General features: G+C 34.0%; 1 protein-coding gene across 1 annotated transcript in view; it reads left to right on the top strand.

Moving 5' to 3' along the window:
• The window catches only part of PDE1C (phosphodiesterase 1C), an 888,281-nt gene extending 884,672 nt beyond the window's left edge, over positions 1-3,609 (top strand). The window contains exon 17 of the mRNA XM_063452062.1: positions 3,149-3,609. Coding sequence (XP_063308132.1) covers positions 3,149-3,162 — 14 coding nt within the window. The 3' untranslated portion in view covers positions 3,163-3,609. The remainder of the gene's footprint in view (positions 1-3,148) is intronic.
• The last annotated feature ends 15,708 nt before the right edge of the window (positions 3,610-19,317 follow it).

Here is a 19,317-nt window from a genome sequence, read left to right as displayed (position 1 = left end):
ATAGAAAAGAGTTAATATGGATGGGGAAATCAAATGGGGTTAGGGCAAATACATACTGGAGATTAAATTAATAGGTATAATATATATGATCATGGGTTATGAAAATAGTATGGACAGACTAAATAGGGAGATTAAATCAACATGGATAAATGCACACATGAAATAAATTGAAGATCATTCTTAAAGGGACACTCCAGACCCTTAAAGCACTTTATCAAAAAAGTTTTATATGTGAAGAGTGTGTCCCATTTTTTTTTATTTTGGAAAAAGTGCAGATTTCAATATAAATTTTTACTTTTATAGATTTTACTGGTTACATCCCCCTGGCTTTTCAAACAGACAACAGGTCCTGTTATTTCCTGGTTGTGTTAGCTTATTTACACTAAACTCAAGATTCAGACAGCTGCCCAGAGCACCCTTCTTGCAAAGACTTCTCATTGAGCTGCATTGGGAAGTATGTGATTGAACAGTCACAGAAAACTGGGAGGGCTTCGAAGAGAAAGGCTTGCAAAGGCAGCAGACAAGAGATATGCAGTTTTTGCAAGCTGTTTTTAGTTATATCTCCAATGGAAAAATGCATGGATGGTTTATTGGGGTATATCTACTAAACAGTGATTTTTTATTTATTTTGTATTTGGGCAGTGGAGAGTCCCTTTAAATAAAACTAAGGTGGGAAAGGTTAAATGAGGGTTAAATAAGTGAGTGTAGCTGGGTATGTAGCACTAAATAGTGGTAATAATATAGGTGTCTGACACAAGATTCCAATTTTGTGTCTAGGAATGTACATGTTTGTGATATGAGAAAGATGAGAAGGTGACAGTGATCTATGTATTTATAAAGTGCTCAAGGGAAATGTGTGTCAGTGTGAGCTGCGTCTCAATTAATTAATTTTGTATGGAGAGTGAATATGGCAAATGCATGATTAGTGCCTTTTCAGTTTGAATGCACGTAGGAGAGCTGTGCTTGCTTTAGTAGAGAGACTCCTACCAGGTTATTCACCAATGTCAGAATGGGACAAAATCATTTGCTAATGTACAGGGCCATTCAGGCTGCAAAATCTGGAATTAAACATTGTCCAGAGTGTGTAAATCAGGTTCCGACTGGACTTCAGCCAGACTGAACGACACTGGACAGCTGCAATCTGGACTGAATTAATTAAATCGGGGCTTGGAGGTTTCAATTAAAAAAAAAAAAAAAAAAAAAATCTGAACTATTTTCCCACTGGCTGCACTAGCAAATTAATTATTAAATAATTAATGGTGGGTCAGTAAGACTATTCTCTTATGGAGGTATTGCACCTAATTATGCCCTCATCTGCCGTATGACAGTGTTTAAAACTAGTGACTGGGCAGCCATTGGGGATGGGGCCTCTGAAATAATGGAGGGTAAATAGTCCTTCCCATAACCCATCCCATGGGCATCGGGTGGGAACTTTTCTAAATATGACCTAGTGTCCCCCTCAACCCTTATTTTGATAATAAAGGAGGAGGACCTAGTGCCCCCCATGCCCCTACCCATGGACACCAGGTGGGGGTCCTAATAATAATAAAGGTGGAGGAACTAGTCCCCCTAATGGGTGGTGGGTGGGGGACCTTATTAACTATAATAGGTGGTGGATATGCCATTGTACACCCTTCTAAATAATACCCACCGGTCTAAAGGAAATTACAGTCCTTATCTACCTCCATAACCCTAATAATAGTTAGGGGGGCAATAAATCTAGTCTCAAGAGAAGTCTCTCCCATGGCAGGTGTGTGCATATGGAGGCACAATACCTCAACTACAGAAATATGGGAGTAATATTGACCCCATAAGATTTGAATTTATTATTTATTTATTTTTGAATATGGTGGCGGGATAGCAAGTACTAGCCAGCCACCACATAATTAACTCTTGCAGTACTTGCCGCTGGCAATAAATTTGTGAAATGCCAATGCAGCAATTTGTTTCATGAATAACCCTACTGGTTATACAGCAGTACTCTCTTTGTAAGGATAACATGTCTTCTGTGGTTCAAGAGAATGAAATTATCAGAGTTATTAACTAGAGAATTCAAAACAAGTTTTAAAGAGAAGTTTTTTCCAGTTCACTATTTTGGTCTCAATTTTGAAATTCCCATTGTTTTCACTTTAAATTTGCACTTTAGTGAATAACCCTGTGTGTAGTCATTTTAAAAATAGTGGATCTGTTTTGTCTGTTAGAGGGTGTCTATGTTGGGTGAGATTGAATTTGGTGTGCGTATGACAAGTAATTAATAATGTGGTACAGATATATGTGTGTATGGTAGAATATAGAGAATGAATATGATATGCTTTTAAGCGAAGTTTTGTGTATCAGGAAAAATCTAATAATATCATCTAACGAGGTCAAAATTACATAAGGGGCCAATTTTATAGGTTAACTTACCTCAACATCCCACCAAACTTTTGTCCTGCAAAATCTGTCACTCTTCGCAATGTAGACACATTTTGTTTCTGGACACAACTGCCCATTTTATATGAAATGATTTATTAGCATGCCATGGCCTCTATTTAATATAGTTGGGTAAGCTTTCCAAATGATTTAATATTTTTGGAAAAACTTTTAAAATGGTTTAATATTTCTAAGCATATTTTAATCATGTACTATTTCGATATTTTTGTATATATTGACATATTTTTTATACATGATATAATTTTAGACTTTTGTTCAAATATATTAAATACTTTTGGAAAACATATTCAACAATATTAAATTGAGGTCCTTGTTAGGTATTTGACATGTTCCATTCATAATAATAATAATCTACTAAGTTTGAATTAGCAGAGAAGCATCCTTCTCTTTTTATTTGTTTTAGCATATCATTTGAATAATATCATCTATTTAACATTTTTTTCTACAGATATATTTTACATATTTAAAAATCACAGTTACAAAAAAAGATAAATTTTCACTAGGAGTTGCTATTTTTTTTTAAGAAACCTTAGATTTTTACCAACCAATTAGCAAATTATAACCTCAAATCACTGGGTCATCATGTCTATAGATGAGCTTTAATGCTAAAAAACTATTATTTCAGAAAAGAAACATCTTTACCTCCCTTCCAATCATTTCCAGTGGACACCAATGGAGAAAAAACTCACAAGTGACTTTTTTCTTTTTTTTCCAGATAAAGAAGAGTAACAGAAAATGCCAATATATTTCATCATTTTAGCTGAGCTTCTTCATTTTGTTCCTCCTTCCACAAAGACAAGTCTCTTGGACACAAAGGCATTACAAAGCTGACTAATCAATGCATCCACTGGTTCCTTCAAAGCTAATGACTAGTTTTATTTAATTTTATTTTGTGTGTGTTTTTAAAGCTCTCCTTTTTTAAATAAAGCATAACTCTTCTTTTTACACAACATACAAAATAAATAGAACTTTAGCATTTTTTCGTTGTGTGAAGCCAGGTCTAAGGAAATCAGTGGGGTAACGTATTGGACTTGACAATAGAAAGTTTCCTAAATACTACACTACAGCAGATATTTTGGGAAATGTATTTCCCATGTTTAAGAAGGCAAAGGTGCATGTGCACAAGTGCTTGTGTGAGTCAAACTAAAGGATAGTTATCTTGCACTAAAAGTGAATTGCACAAAGGTTTTCAACCACGATTTAACAATTATTTTAAAGTGTAAAACACTGACTTATTTAATGTTTTGCTAGGGTTTTATCATCTGCTAGAGTTTATCACTAATGGTTTTTTTTTATAATTTTTTTCATATGTGTTTAGTAAAAAAGAAAAAATGCTCAATAATATCTCACATAGTGTCTCCTTTAATGTGGTTAACTGCAAAAAACTCGCTCATACACAGGTTAGATGTTCTCATTTCAAGGTCTTCCATAAATATTGGTTTCTTAAGGCACGGCATGCTAAAAATATGCTGACTCTGCTGCATTCACACTTATATTGTTGTTAATGCACTGTAAACTAACCTAATGAAGGACACAAAAAAGTGGTTTGTATTCCAACGGACATAAAAGACATTGTATACTTAGCTTTAGCATCTATTATTTTTATAAAGACTTTTCAAAATGTATATCACAAATTATTGTATCATACTAACTTTTTGCAGGAAATGGGATTATTTAATTGGGAGGTATTCCCTTTTCACTACCCTATAGCACACAATATTAGTCAATTAAACCGAGTATCGTGCTGGTGGAGAAAATGTTTGCCTGGATTAAAATTGGTATTAGGAGAAAGATCTTCATTGGAGCCTGTTTATTAAATGTTGTAGGTGGAAATTTAAATTATATCATGTCTACAAGAACAGTTCTTGTCACATTATTGTGTTTATATTGTGTGTCCAAGAATGTGCCTAGGAACTAGATACTCATCATCAAGGCTGTTTTTTTTCCCAAAGAAAACTAATTTTCGCAGTTGTCATAATATATATATTGAGAAAAGGGGCTGATAATTAAAATGGAATAGAGGGAGTAGAATGAAGTTACATTTACTAATTAAAAACAAACAAAATTTAATGAACAGGAAAAGTCTTGGCCATCCTTTTTAGACAGAGGAAAACTGTCATTTTCTTTTTTTTTATAAAAGATGTATAAAAGATGTATAAAAGTGTATTTTTTTTTGCTTACACATAATGTCAAATCCATTTTCAGGGCATCTGTTATTTACCCTTTTGCTTTGGAACATCTATTTTTAGGGCCTTTTTGGTCAGGCACACCACTTATCCATCAAGACCATCCACAATGTAAACAACTAAATTTACTCTATTTTTTGAGATACTGAGTATTTGCCTATGATGCTAGGATTTATGAATGTGCACTAGCTCTAACTTATCTTATGATCGTAGATCAGATAAGAGGGTCATGACAAAAGAGGGCTTAAAGATAGACTTCCATGGAAGGACAGTATGCTCTGATATGTATTTAAAATATATATTTACATATATATATATATATATATATATATATGCATTGAACATGTAAATACTGAGAAGCTATAATATATAAAATACTTTATTTTAAATAATAATAAATTTATGACAGTTTTCCTTTCCTTGCTGAAATAAAATAAAGCTTTTTAGGCATGACTGTATTTAAACTATTGTATTCAAAATAATAACTCTCTTATTGGAATTGATGCATATTTTTATTTTTTTGTCCAAGGGTAGGCAATTTCAGACAAGCATATTTTCCCTGAAATTGTTAATCTCAAAATACTTGTTACTCCCTAAAAAAATAAAAATAATATATATTACAGCTTTCAGGAATGGTCAGTTGAATAAATTATGCTGATAGCACTTCTAAATTTCCTTAAAGGGTATACTTCAAATAGTGATGCCAAAATACTTGGGAATCCAAATATCTAAATGAAAAAGCAGTCAGTAAGTACATACAAATATTTGAAAGACATTGAATCTTAAATTGTATGTCATCAATCAAAACTCTGTAATTGCCTTCTATGAAAATGTTGTGAAATATATTAGCAAAGTTAACAAACCCCTCAAACATAATGACTCATAATATTCTGGACCCACTCACTATTCTATATTACATAAAATGACCAATTTGAACTAAAATATGCCGCATGTTTCTAAGGATTTTAGGCCAAAGAAAATATGTAGGGCACCCAGACAACATTTGTAAGCAAATAGGTTAGACCTTTTCTTGTATGAAAATTTAGATTGATGAATCGTGCACCAATAGCTATTTATGAAAAAATATGGTTTAAATTAGTGAAATATTGGCTATATATGTCAGTTTGGAAGCTCTGGGATATTTTACTCTCTTATTATAGGTGTGTGTATAAACTCCTTGGTAATTAGGGCCCTACATATAAAATAATTAATAAAAAACTATTTATTTCTCAAGCCAACAAAAAAAAAAAAGGGCTTAGGTCAAAATTAAATTAAAAAAGTAATAATTACTAATCTACCAAACATGGGAAGACCTGAAAAGAGAATTAGAAAATATTTTATTGGCTACATATCTTCATTCAAAGATCAGAAAATAAACGCAATGTTCCACCATATGGTTGTCCCACCATATGGTTGCCTACTAAAGCTAGTATACAACAGAAGAAATAACCTCTGTATAAATTATTAAGCTGTATCTCAACAACAAAGGGCAGAAGAAAGCCAAAAAATTGGAATATTATTACTGGAAACAAAATAAAAAATGTTTCCCCACTTTATCGGATTACCATTCGGCAGTAAGGTAGATTTTTATCTCTTTTGTGGTTTACACTGAGCCTAATAATTGATACAGAGGTTATTTTTTCTGTTGTATATAAAATGTACCATTAGAAGCAGTCTCAATCATATTATGGAATATTTTGTTAGGGGCTTCACAGCGTTTTACATAGTCACTTTATTTTCTGATCTTCGAATAAAGATATATAAATCTAATATAATTGCTTTTAATTCACTTTTCCAGTATTCTCATATTCGGAAGAAAAGTTATTCAAGTAGCCATTAGAAGAAATGTAATGTACAAGTTTTATTTTATTGTTATTTTTATAGGGGCAAAACTCTTAGACAAGTGAGATTGGCTAACACATATTTATTGTGCTGATATGCACAACAATATTGAACCATTTTATAGCTTTGCATTTAGATGCTAATTTATCAAGATAACTTGAATATATGTTTTGGCCTATCAGCTCTGACCATTACATGTTATATGTGCATTTAATATATTTTTTTATTTTTCCTATAACTTAATAAGCAGTAGATGGATGGTTTTGTCACAAGCGTGTAAACTAACAAAAATCATATATACTTTAATAATGATTTTAAGGAGCATTATTTTGTTGTTGTTGGCTTTTATACATCTTAAACCAATTTAGCTTTTCAGCTAATAATGTTAGTATATTTTTATGTAAAAACTCATTATTAAACCCAAACACTTTAATTAAGTAGAAACAATATTATTCAGTAATATCAGTTCAAGGAACTATGTCACAATTATCATATTATTTAAATTAGATTTTCTACTAGTAAAAATATTCATTAGTTTATTATAATATTTTAGTATCTTTATTTTCCTTTGGAAATGTATGTTTCAAATATTTTAACACTACGCCCTCTGTTTAATAAGCTTTCGAAATGATTCAGTGCTGTTAGAAAAAAATTACTTATTTATAGAAGTCACCGTTAAAGTCAATGAGAATTTTTGTAGATAAATCATTTTTCTGGCATTATGGAATAATTTGGAAATCTTATTAAATCAAGGCTTATACTTCCATACTACCTACCAACTAAAGAAATTAGTATATTTCTCAAATTTTAAATATTGTACATTCTTGGTATAGTGAACAATTAATAACAGAACAGCTCAATAGTTTGCTACACACTTTTAATAATGGTACGTCAAAAGATAAGACAAGGGAAGGATTTTGAAATGAAAGATAATTTTCATAGTTGAAAATAAAAGTCCAACATACTTGGGACGATGAAGATATTGTGAGATGCTACAAGAGAACTGCAGGAAACCTGAGTAGATCAGAAGAAAGGGTGGAATAAAGGAGGGCAATGGGGGATTACTCCAATTAGTCATGCTGACAGGGAAAGGGGTTACAGGAGACAGTGATTTCACCAGTGTGATCTGAGCCAAGAAATTAACTCCAACATAATTACAAGAGGTGGTACTATTGGAGTTAGCAGTGTAAGGTATGTTTTCCATGATCCCAGATGTCTTGAGCATTGATAACACATTCACTGTAAGTGAAAATATTAAATCAATCCAATTTAAAGGAAAAGTAAGGTCAAATTTGCATGCGGAAATTGGTGTGGTAGTATGATGGAAATGAGAAGGAGTAAAGCAGCCCCCAGAAATCTGGTCAATGAACTGATCACTATTAATATGTGTTCTGGGCTGAAATCTCATGGCAAATATGGAAAATTGAACCAAGAAAGGCAGTGCAACACCAATCGCCCATGGGCCTTGCAGAGACTAATACTATTGTGTCATAAACTTAAAAGAAGATTGTTGCATTTTGGAGCTGATTGAGACTTGTAAATGTAAAAAGAATGTTTTCCTCCAATGTTTTGGGTGAGTTACATTCCCAGCTCTCTTTCTCATAATAAGCTGCCGTATAAAAGTTGATAATAAAAATAGTGAGAGAAGAAATTGTTGCAAATATACAATGGGGTCCTTTGTATAAGTAGAGGTTCAATGGCTGATTTGAGATAATAGATAAATAGGATGAACCAGCTTTCCACATCAAATACACTGGGTGCCAGCCTGCAATACTCCTTACCATGGTCACCAGTAGCAAAAAAGTAAATAAGTGAACATCAACTCCAGATTACCTATTGAAGGAATATTCATCCAAGTGGACCCAGCTTGGGCAAGAGTTATTTGCATTAATGTCACAACTGGAAGTAGCCAAATTCATGCTTGAAAAAGTTTATAGTATCAGCTAAAGGTGAGATAATGTGGGTACATTTTGCTCATCCTACAGATGACAGTTCTTCAGGATATTGGTCTTTCATGAAGTTTGTGGGAAAGAGCAGTCTAGATAATAAGACAGTGGGGGCATTGGCGAAGAAACAGAGTAAAATGTGTGTCAACGCTCAAATCGATCACCAAAGTTTCAATGTCAGTGTGCTAATTGGTTGGAATTGTGTTATTGAATAAAAGGGTTTCAATTGTTAGAGAGATGCCAGGGTAATTTGGGAGAAGGAATTCATAGTTGTGGTCAACACTTCACCTAGGTGTTCTATACTACGAACTATGCAGTAGGCCTCAAAGTGAATAGTCTGAGAGCTCATTTACCTTCTACCAAGTTAAGATAGCATAATAAATATTTATTCTCCTCCCAAAATACTCAATGAGGAAGATTATGGTCCTACTATAACTGTGCACATCTGAAAACCATATAACAGTCTTGGATATTAATCTCTAGGACATTTAACCTTTATGCTTGCTCAGTCTTGATCAGGTCGGTAAATTCTTTATCCTTGGAACAGGTCACTTAGAGGGGTATTGAGACGGATTCCCAAGTATTCAAGGCTAGAAGAGGTCCAACAAAAGGGAAGTCTTCTTAAAGCAGTTTTAAATCATAATCATAGTGAGAATCTCAAGTTTAGTCAATTTGATTTTCAAATTAAAAGAGAAAGCCATAAGTCTCATTTCCTAGAGAAGAGGGGGATGTTAAATGTCACATTTATGCAGTATGAAGAACATGTCATCAGCGAATTATGCTATTCCAATAATGTTTTTTTTCACAATAATGTTAATTTTGTAAAATATAACTTTTCAATTACACAAGTAGTTCTGTTTAAAAGGCTGAAACATTATTAGTCTGCTAAGGCTCCACTATTTAATGCATTTGAGAGATGAAAAAGTTTTCTCAGAGCACCTAGCTGCAAAATGTTGCTATTGCCAATATTTAATTTGGTACCTAATAAATAAATCATACTTTATCTGTGTATTCCAAATGTCTGAATAGCAATGAGGTTATCTATAGAGAATCTGTTTTATGTAAATGTGTGTAATACATTTTTGTTTTCTGCATTTCCTGTTCATTTATACAATTCAATTAATCAACCCCATTATGTGTTAGAGGCTTCCAGAGTTGTCAAATTTATTTGTAAAATTGAGTTTTTTTGCTTTTCTCACTGGCTGACATAGCTGATATTTTAGTCAAACATACTTACTTGAATAACTCATCTAGTAATGGAGGCTAAGCTCAGATTATGTTTGCTTATAGAATACAATAAAATATTTTTAGAACATCTAAAAGATATGCACATTTTTTGTCTTGCAATATTACATGAACTGCAATGCATGCGGGGCTCACTAAAAGTTAGAAAGAAACGTTGCCCTAAAATATTTAGTATTATCAAGAGACCTCAAAAAGGTCCCTTAGTTAGGGACTTCAAATAAGACGACTGGTACAATAATTGCATAATTGATATTTGTCTATTTTCTACTATATTTTTAAAGACAAACAAACCTTCAAATCAGTGATGGAATAAAATTACTGAAGTAAACAGTATCAGAGTTAGAAAGTGTTAATTGTCAGGAATTTAACATGAATTCAAAGACCATTTTTCCAGTTACGCTATTTTGATCTTAAATTTTAAACTCACTTAGAATTCCTAGCAACACTCTGTTTAGTGAATAAGCCTATGTACATAGCATATGTGACGTCTTTTAAACTAATACTGTACAAAATAACACTTTATTATTTTGATGCCTACCTGTGATAATGATTAAAGGAATACTCCACTGCCCCCAAAAAATAAATAAATGCATATAATCACTATTTAGTATATAGTCCTCATACGAAAACATGCATGCATTTAATTACGCATTTTTTTCATTTGGTGTATATCTAAAAACAGCTTTCAAAAGCTGTAGGTCTTTTGTCTGAAGCCTTTGCAAGCTTTCCCCTTCTTTTCCAGTCCAGACTTTCACAGACTACCTGATGCAACGCAATTGCCTGCTTGTTGATTTTAGCTCCCCTGAGTTAAACCGACTAGGATTTAACAGAACCAGTTGTCTGATTGAAAGCAAAGGGGTGTAATAGGGTAATTTATAAAAGGGACAATTTCTATTGCACTTTTTGTAAATTAAAAAAGGGGACAAACTCTTTACACGTAAAGCAATTCAGCGAGCTAACGTGTCCCTTGAATACCTAATTTGGTGTGTATACTCGAGGTTAACATATACATTTTTTTGTCAACGTTTATTTTATTGAGATGTAGGGGCAATATAGTACAGAAAAGAAAAGAAGAGTTTTACCAAATTCGCAGTAGTCCAAAACTCATTTATCCTATATTCTTCTGATTTAACTGTCTACTTTTTCTTTTAGTTGAACAAAAACATGCTATACAGACATGTGTAAGTGTGAAATAAAACATTAAAATTAGTTATAAAAGGTACTCGAGACATGCAATGAAATGATCTAACAAGAGAAAGGTTTTGTACGGTAAGCAAGGCTGAATAATAGGTTAGAACATCATGCTAAATAAAACACTGGATTTCGACTCCAGATAGTGGTAGAGCATCATGTAAGGTAAATATTAAAGTCAAAATTAAATCAGAACTAAAAGAAAGAACACAGCAAGACTTAGCAACCATATGCACAAAAATGCGATGCAGCTTCAACTAACCCTGTAGTCAGGCAAGCAGCCCATGTTATTGAGACCTGGTTCATCGAATTGCTTGATTTGGAAGACAAATATAGAATAGTCACCGAAGTCCAGCATCTTCAAGCCACGGACATGTCTATACAATTACCCTCACACCCTTATAAGCATGCCTTGAAATGTCTTTATAGCCTGACTTACTATAAAATAATAAGATAATTAGCATGTATATACCGATATACCAATGCCTATTGGTAGGCAACTGCCTACCCAACCCTTGCTTTATCTAATAGTAAGAGATATGATTAATCATAAAATCTGTGGGCTAACATAGGCCTTGATTTTTGGATAAGCTTTTCAAATGATTTAATATTTCTGGCTAAATGTGTACAATTATTTTTTTCAAAATAATAAAATCTGAAGAAATATATATTTTATAATACATTAAAATATTAAAATAGTATTCGGAATGTTAAATCATTCTAAAAGGTTATCCAAAAATATCAAATCACTTGAAAATCTTATGCATAATATTAAATCAAGGCCTTAGTTCCTGATGGTACAAACATCGGCAAGCATTAAGAATGCATTAATCTCTCCAAGTATGTTGCCAGGGGATGCTCAGTCAACCTAGCATTCATATTGTCATCCCACTTCCCTAAGGGCTGTCTCAAAAATGTGCCCAATCCAAATCTGTGCCTGAAAAATAGTAAAGGGGTACTCCAGTGATTTAACGTGGTCATGGTGCCTGGATTCTGTATGTGCAGCATTTCACTATAAAACTCTGCATATATATAGTTTAACCACTTTGAGCGGTTTCATCAGCAAGTCCAGGACAGGACTTATGGGTGGCTAATGTGAATCCTTTGCAAGTCTGGCATCTGACACGAGCAATCGTGGCAAGTCTCCTCTGGTACTGATATTAAGCAGGTAGCAGCTGTTTACCAACAGCATAAGTTTACCTGTAGAGACAGGAAATTACCAGCCTCTACCACTGAAAGCCAGTTGTGTAATAGCAGCTAACAACTTCCATTACTTTTTATACGACCCATTAACCTTTACTTAGTGACTGAATATCAACTGTTTCCAACACTCTATACAACTTGTAGGAAAACTTGTAGGAACTTGTAGGAAAAATACATGTTAGCTGTATGGCATTACATAAAAATATAAAGCACACAAATTAACCTAAAAGCAATAAAATTACAACATAGTCCTAAAACCTAAAACCGGTGGGCCACAATGGCCATGGGCCGAGGTCAGCAGGGGAGATCAATGGATCTTGACTGCTGGCCCATGTAGTGCCTACACTGCCTGAGTGCCAGCACAAGATGTCTCTTTGTCCCATTCATGGGCCAATGTGGAATCAAAGATTTCCCCGAACAGCCCAGTGAACTCTAATGCTGGGGAGGAACAGCTACAATGCCTTCAATCTTCTTCAAGGGGTACTGTCACCCTGAACTCCAGCCAAACAGAGCATTGCCACAAGTTACAACATCAATGCTCTGACACTGTAAGTGCTGGAGGTTGCAAGATATGCAGAGTGGGATCCCGTTTGAGGGAAATTTAGGAAAGGTAGAAAGATAGAACTTATTAACAATGCTTAGAGGTGGTATTATAGAAAAGTGACAATGGTCAAAGAACAATCCGAGGTCAAAGAATACAGAGAGAAAACATGATAAGGATAACAAGATAAAACAAAACAAGAGCCAAGGCGCATAGTCAAACAAATATAAGAAAACACAGTAAGAACACATGCTTGGGCTATTAGAGACTACAACATGACACAGGTGTCTTAGTGGATTGAGCTTAAAAAACCCTAGCATCTGACATCACCAGAGTGACTCCAAAGTGTTATTTATTTGTGATATTGAAATTACGTGTAACTTGCGTCATTTACACATTAATTGTGGGCATTGCTGTTCATGTCACTATCAAAGCAGAACTGTTGCAATGGAATTTATTCAAATTTCTTAAACCTTGCATATTGATGCAGGACTGACAGCAGTTTGGGATTTGTTCTAGCTCCTTTCTATATTCTATAGTACTAGCACAGCTAATGCTAATACAAGTGTATGTGGAGGTCCTCTGTAGGTAATGTATTGGAATTACTCCATACCTGGCTAGTATCAATTGTTAATACCTTAACTGCTTTGTGACAGACATCTGGAATAAAAAGAAACAGTGGCTTCTACAGGCTTAAAACAGGAACTGCTATATAAGGGGGGGGGGGGGGGGAATTAACATTTATAGATTGGGAGGTACAATGTATGTTTGTACCTTTTATTAGGTTCAAGTGTCTTACATGCTTTAAAGTACTGCAACAATTAAGAACTGGAATGACAATGATGACCTACAGTATATACTTTTAACGGCACTAATAATAGTTATATTTCAAATCAGCCACAGTTATTGTATCTATATTTGATAGGGCAAATCCACTTGGTCTAGTGGTGAACCACTAAGAATTTCTTTTTTATGTATAATATTATGTATATATTTTGCAGTACACTGATTGGAGCATTTTCCTGCAACTTCATTTACAGATCAAGTGAAAAAAAAAAGTCTATTTTCTCCTCAATTGTTCACTTCTCACTTGATCTGTGAATACAATTTAGTGATGCCCTAGATATATTTCAGAATCACAAAGTGTAACAGACATACTTTGCCATTTTGGTTCAGTCCAGAAGGTTCGTGATTTGACCACATTTCAACTTGGAATTTGACTGATCACAACCTAAAACATATCTCCAAGTCTATTAAATTATGCAACAATATAGCAAAACAGTAATACATGAGAAATTAAAAATATAGTTACTTCAAAGGGATAATATATATTCCGTTCTTTGAGTGTAATCACTTAATAAACCAGGGTATTATTATTATTATTATTGCCATTTATATAGCGCCAACAGATTCCGTAGCGCTTAACATGACCACAAACCATTGGTGGGTGGTAATTTATCCCTGGCTAGCAGAAATTCAGCCCTAGAGAGTGTTCTCTGTACCTTGGCTCCTTGTGAGGATCTTTCGTGCTGTTTGAAAGCAGTACATTATGTAGTAGAGCCTGCATGATTGATATCTGCCACTTCTTGAAGAGAGGGGATTTATAGTATAAATCTCTGAAGAAATTGTAGAATTTTACATTTCAGGCAGCAGACCTCACCTAACTCCAAGTACTGTGCAGGGAGTAATTCAATTATTTACAAACATCTTGCACAACTACCAAATTGGCTGACAGATTTATATGAAGGAGAGCTTATTTTTCTTCATCCACTTCAGATGTGCACAGTGAAGTGAATAACATTGATTATATTATTGCAATGGCACCTGTCAAGGTGTGGGATATATGAGGCAGAAAGTGAGTAGACAGTTCTTGAATTTCATGTGTTGGAAACACGAAAAGTTGGTAAGCAAAAAGATCAGAGTGACAAGGGCCAAATAATGATGGCTAGACATCTCCAAAATTGCAAGTCTAGTGGGGTGTTACCAGAATGCAGTAGTTAGTATCATCCAAAAGTGGTGCAATGAAGTACAACTGGTGAACATCAAGGACATGGACACCCAAGGCTTATTGATGAATGTGGGGAGTGAAAGCTAGCCTGTCTGGTACAATTGCACAAAAGAGCTACTGTGGCTTAAAGTGCTGAAAAGGTTAATGTTGCCAATGATAGAAAAGTGTAAAAACACACAGTACATTGCCATTTGCTGTATATGGGGCTGTGTATGATGACTCCTATCCACCACTAAAAGTGCCTTCAATGGGGATGTAAGAATCAGAATTGGACCATGAAGCAATGGAAGAAGCTTGTCTGGTCTGTTGAATCACATTTTCTTTTAGATTAGATGGATGACCAGGTGTGTGCATCATTTAGCTGTGTAAGAGATAGCAGTAGAATGCAATATGGGAAGAAGGCAAGATGGTGGTAGCAGTGTTATGCTCTGGGCAATGTTCTGTTGCTAGGAAATCTTGGGTCCTGGCATTCATGTGGATGTTTCTTTGACACACACCACCTATCTAGAGATTGTTGCACCACACACACCCCTTCATTGCAATGTTGCTCCCTGATGGCAGTGGCATCTTTCAGCAGGATAATTCACGCTGCCACACTGCAAAAAGTTTAAGGAATGGTTTGAGAAACATGAAAAATACTTTAAGGTGTTACTTTGGCCTCTAAATTCCACCAATCTTGATCCAACAACAAATCCATGGACACGTTCAGAGGTCTTGTGGAGTCCATGCCTTGACCCATCAGAGCTGTTTAGGCAGGTGGTTATAATGTTGTGGCTGATCAGTGTATTGTTTCCCTAACTTTCCCTAACTCTGTGATTAACCTTAAAATCATATACTACTTGATTGGAATTTTATTTATATGTTATATTAGCCACATTTTGGCTATGCTTAGCTGAAATATAAACAGTCATGGGAAAAAGAAAGTACACCCTCTTTGAATTCTATGGTTTTCAAGGTGTTGCAATGGCCCAGTTAAAGTCCATTAAATTAAAATGCTGTGGCGGGACCTTAAGAGAGCTGTGCATAAACACATGCCAGCAAACTTCAATGAACTGAAGCAACATTGTAAAGAAGAGTGGGCCAAAATCTCTCCACAATGATGTGAGAGACTGATCAAGTCATACTGAAAAATATGAAAATTTTTTTTTTTTTTTTGCTGTTACTGGTGGATCTACAAGTGATAGAATCATAAGGTGTACTTAATTTTTCAAACATGGCCTCTCCATTTGGGGTTTATTTCTGTTAAATAAATCATGATATAGTGTAATATGTCATGTGTTATTGTTCATATGAGGTTTTATTTACCTAATTTTAAGACCTGATAAGGAACAGATTATTATGTCTTGATATGTACAACCATACAATTCAACGAGGGTGTACTTTCTTTTTCCCATGAAGTATCACTGCAGCTTGAAATAATACTAGTAAAAAAATATGGGGTCCAGAGACAGGTGTACTAAGTATCAAGACATTGCATGTGTGTGTTTCCACAGACTTGGAATTGTTGGCTATTAATTGATCAGAATTCTAAGTGATTGTCCGGTTGTCCAAATAATCAAACTCCAAAAAAGCAACATATGGACGAATCACAAAGCACTCTAAGCAGACAAGGGATGAGACATTTTGTATATTTTGTGATTTGAACTTCCAGCAGTGGCACCAAAAAAGAGATAATTGATTGTTACGGGATAGCCACTAAATTTTTATTTATTTTTTCACAGATCAAGTAGAGGGAAAAAAAAGAGAAGCAGTAAAACATGTATTTAAATACTTATAAACTTTACATTTTAATACATATATAACATAAATATAAATGTATTTACTGTTCCTCATCTTTTTCCCTCTGTTGGTTACTTCTTCTCAATTGGTCTGTGAACCAAATTACCCCAAAATGCACCTATCAGTGCACTGCAAAAAATATACATAATATTTATGTTTTGCAATACACTGACTGTCCCATTTTCACACCCTTTTGGTTCATCCAGTTTTTCTTGAAACAATTGCATGGACAAAATAAACTTTTGTAACGAATTAATATTTTTTAAAATATTTGAATATTTTGATTTTTTTAATATATTTATATTTTTTTTACATATGATACCGTATATACTCGAGTATAAGCCGACCCGAATATAAGCCGAGGCCCCTAATTTTACCCCAAAAAACTGGGAAAACGTATTGACTCGAGTATAAGACTAGGGTGAGAAATGCAGCAGCTACTGGTAAATTTCTAAATAAAATTAGATCCTAAAAAAAAATATATGAATTGAATATTTATTTACAGTGTGTGTATAATGAATGCAGTGTGTGTGTGTGAATGCAGTGTGTGTGTATGAATGCAGTGTGTGTGTATGAATGCAGTGTGTGTATGAGTGCAGCGTGTGTGTATGAATGCAGCGTGTGTGTGAGTGCAGTGTGTGAGTATGAATGCAGTGTGTGTATGAATGCAGTGTGTGTATGAATGCAGCGTGTGTGTATGAGTGCAGCGTGTGTGTATATGAATGCAGTGTGAGTGTATGAGTGCAGTGTGTGTGTGTGTGTGTGTGTGTGTGTGTGTGTGTGTGTGTGTGTGTGTGTGTGTGTGTGTGTTGCAAAGCCTTGCTGGGGGGTGGGCAATTTTTTTTTATTATTTTCATTTTTTTTATTATTATTTATTATTATTTTTATTTATTTAATTGTATTATTATTATTATTATTATTTATTTATTATTTTTTATTATTACTAATTATTTTTTTTTGTCCCCCCTCCCTGCTTGCTACATGGCAGGGAGGGGGGCTCTCCTTCCCTGGTGGTCCAGTGGCATTGGCAGTTCAGTGGGGGGAAGGGGGGGCTGGCAGAGCTGTAACTTACCTCTCCTGCAGCTCCTGTCAGCTCTCTCCTCCTCCGCACCGTCCGTGCAGCTCCCTCTGTCAGCTCACAGTGTAAGTCTCGCAAGAGCCGCGGTTCTTGCGAGACTTACACTGGGAGCTGACCGAGGTGCTGAACGGACGGCGCAGAGGAGGAGAGAGCTGACAGGAGCTGCAGGACAGGTAAGTTACAGCTCTGCCAGCCCCAGTCTGTATTATGGCAATGCAAATTGCCATAATACAGACTATTGACTCAAGTATAAGCCGAGTTGGGTTTTTTTAGCACAAAAAATGTGCTAAAAAATTCGGCTTATACTCGAGTATATACGGTATATGGTTTGATATTTTAATATTGTGAAAAAAAATAATTTGAAAAAATTATCACAAACTATTAATAATTTGAAAAGCTAAACCAAAAATATGAAATAAGGCTTTAGTCATCTATGGGCACTTGTACATGGGTTTGGACTATTTTTTTTTTATTTTTTTAAGAAAAAGTCATGGCTATCTCTCTATGAATTCTGGATATTACTGGCAGAAAAAAAAATGTGTATTTTTTTTAAAGTATAGTTATGTAAGAGAAATCAGAGATATATAGTGTAATATGCCAGACTCAATATTAAAATATATAGTTATAAAGGATGTGCATTCACGTGCTCTGGAGCCTAGTGAGTGGCTCCACAGGTATAGCGTGAAGTGGTAAGATCTCCACTCCAGGATATAGCTGTTGGTGGTCTCTGTCCGATTATATAAGTAAAAGAGAAAATAAAACCACAATAGTTTAAACTGTAAAAAGTGATGAATAAAATGAAATATATAAAAAGTACTTGTATTTGCTAGAGCAAATAGGGATTTCTCTGTCCAACAGGCTGAATTATGATCCCCAGTAAGGATATGGAGTACAGGAATCCAGTAGCAAACAGGTCCAATAAAAAGTACTTTTATTGATTAAAGAAAAAACAATAAATTATGTTTTTAGAAAAAGTTAAATGAGCAAAGTATATACTTCCAAGGAGTGACATTATATATATATATATATATATATATATATATATTGATATAGATATATATATATATATTGATATAGATATAGATATATGTCTAAAATAAACAAAAAACAAGTATTTAACAAATTTTGTATATGGATGTTTTTTCCCTATTTTTATTTAAAAATGGATCCAACAAAATGGCGTTTGAGAGGCATGAGAGGGAGCCAACAAAATGGCAGAGGCTCTAAGTGGAGTGCACTAAAAGGTCCAAACTACATATATATTATAAGGAAATCAAAGCAAATATTATAAACAGAAATACTGATATATAATCTGATAAATATAGACTTTCAACTTTCTTAAAGTGGCATATTGTAGAGATTGACATATGTTGACAGTAAGAATACAACACAATAATTGATTTATATAAATAAAAAATAATAAATAAAAAATAAGGTGAGGGATAAAATATAAAAATAATAAATTAGAAAAATTTAAAATCATAGTAAAGGGGGAAGAGGAAGGGAGCTATAAAAAAAAATGTATATAGGTCAAAGTCCATTTTAAGACCAGTAGGTGTTAGAGTTTTTAAGAAAAAAAAAAACATTTAATTTCCGACTGACTCAAAGTTTTGGTAATATTCTACCATGCCGTGGTAGAATGCAAGTATTTATTGCATAACATTTTAAATAATTAGAGTTTTTGTTTGTGTATTAAGAAGTGTTTTAACACTGCATGATTGATAAAATCCCTTTGAATTATTTCTACAATGTTATGCTATTCTTGTTTTAAGACACCTTGTGGCCACATGGACACTCCAATATGTAAATAATTTTTTATTGCATGTAATTAAGGGGTTAATTTCATTCTCTTTCTTAGTAACATT

Source organism: Pelobates fuscus, chromosome 4, assembly GCF_036172605.1.
Source record: "Pelobates fuscus isolate aPelFus1 chromosome 4, aPelFus1.pri, whole genome shotgun sequence".
NCBI classification, from domain to species: domain Eukaryota; kingdom Metazoa; phylum Chordata; class Amphibia; order Anura; family Pelobatidae; genus Pelobates; species Pelobates fuscus.
This window is presented reverse-complemented; position numbering and strand designations above follow the sequence as displayed.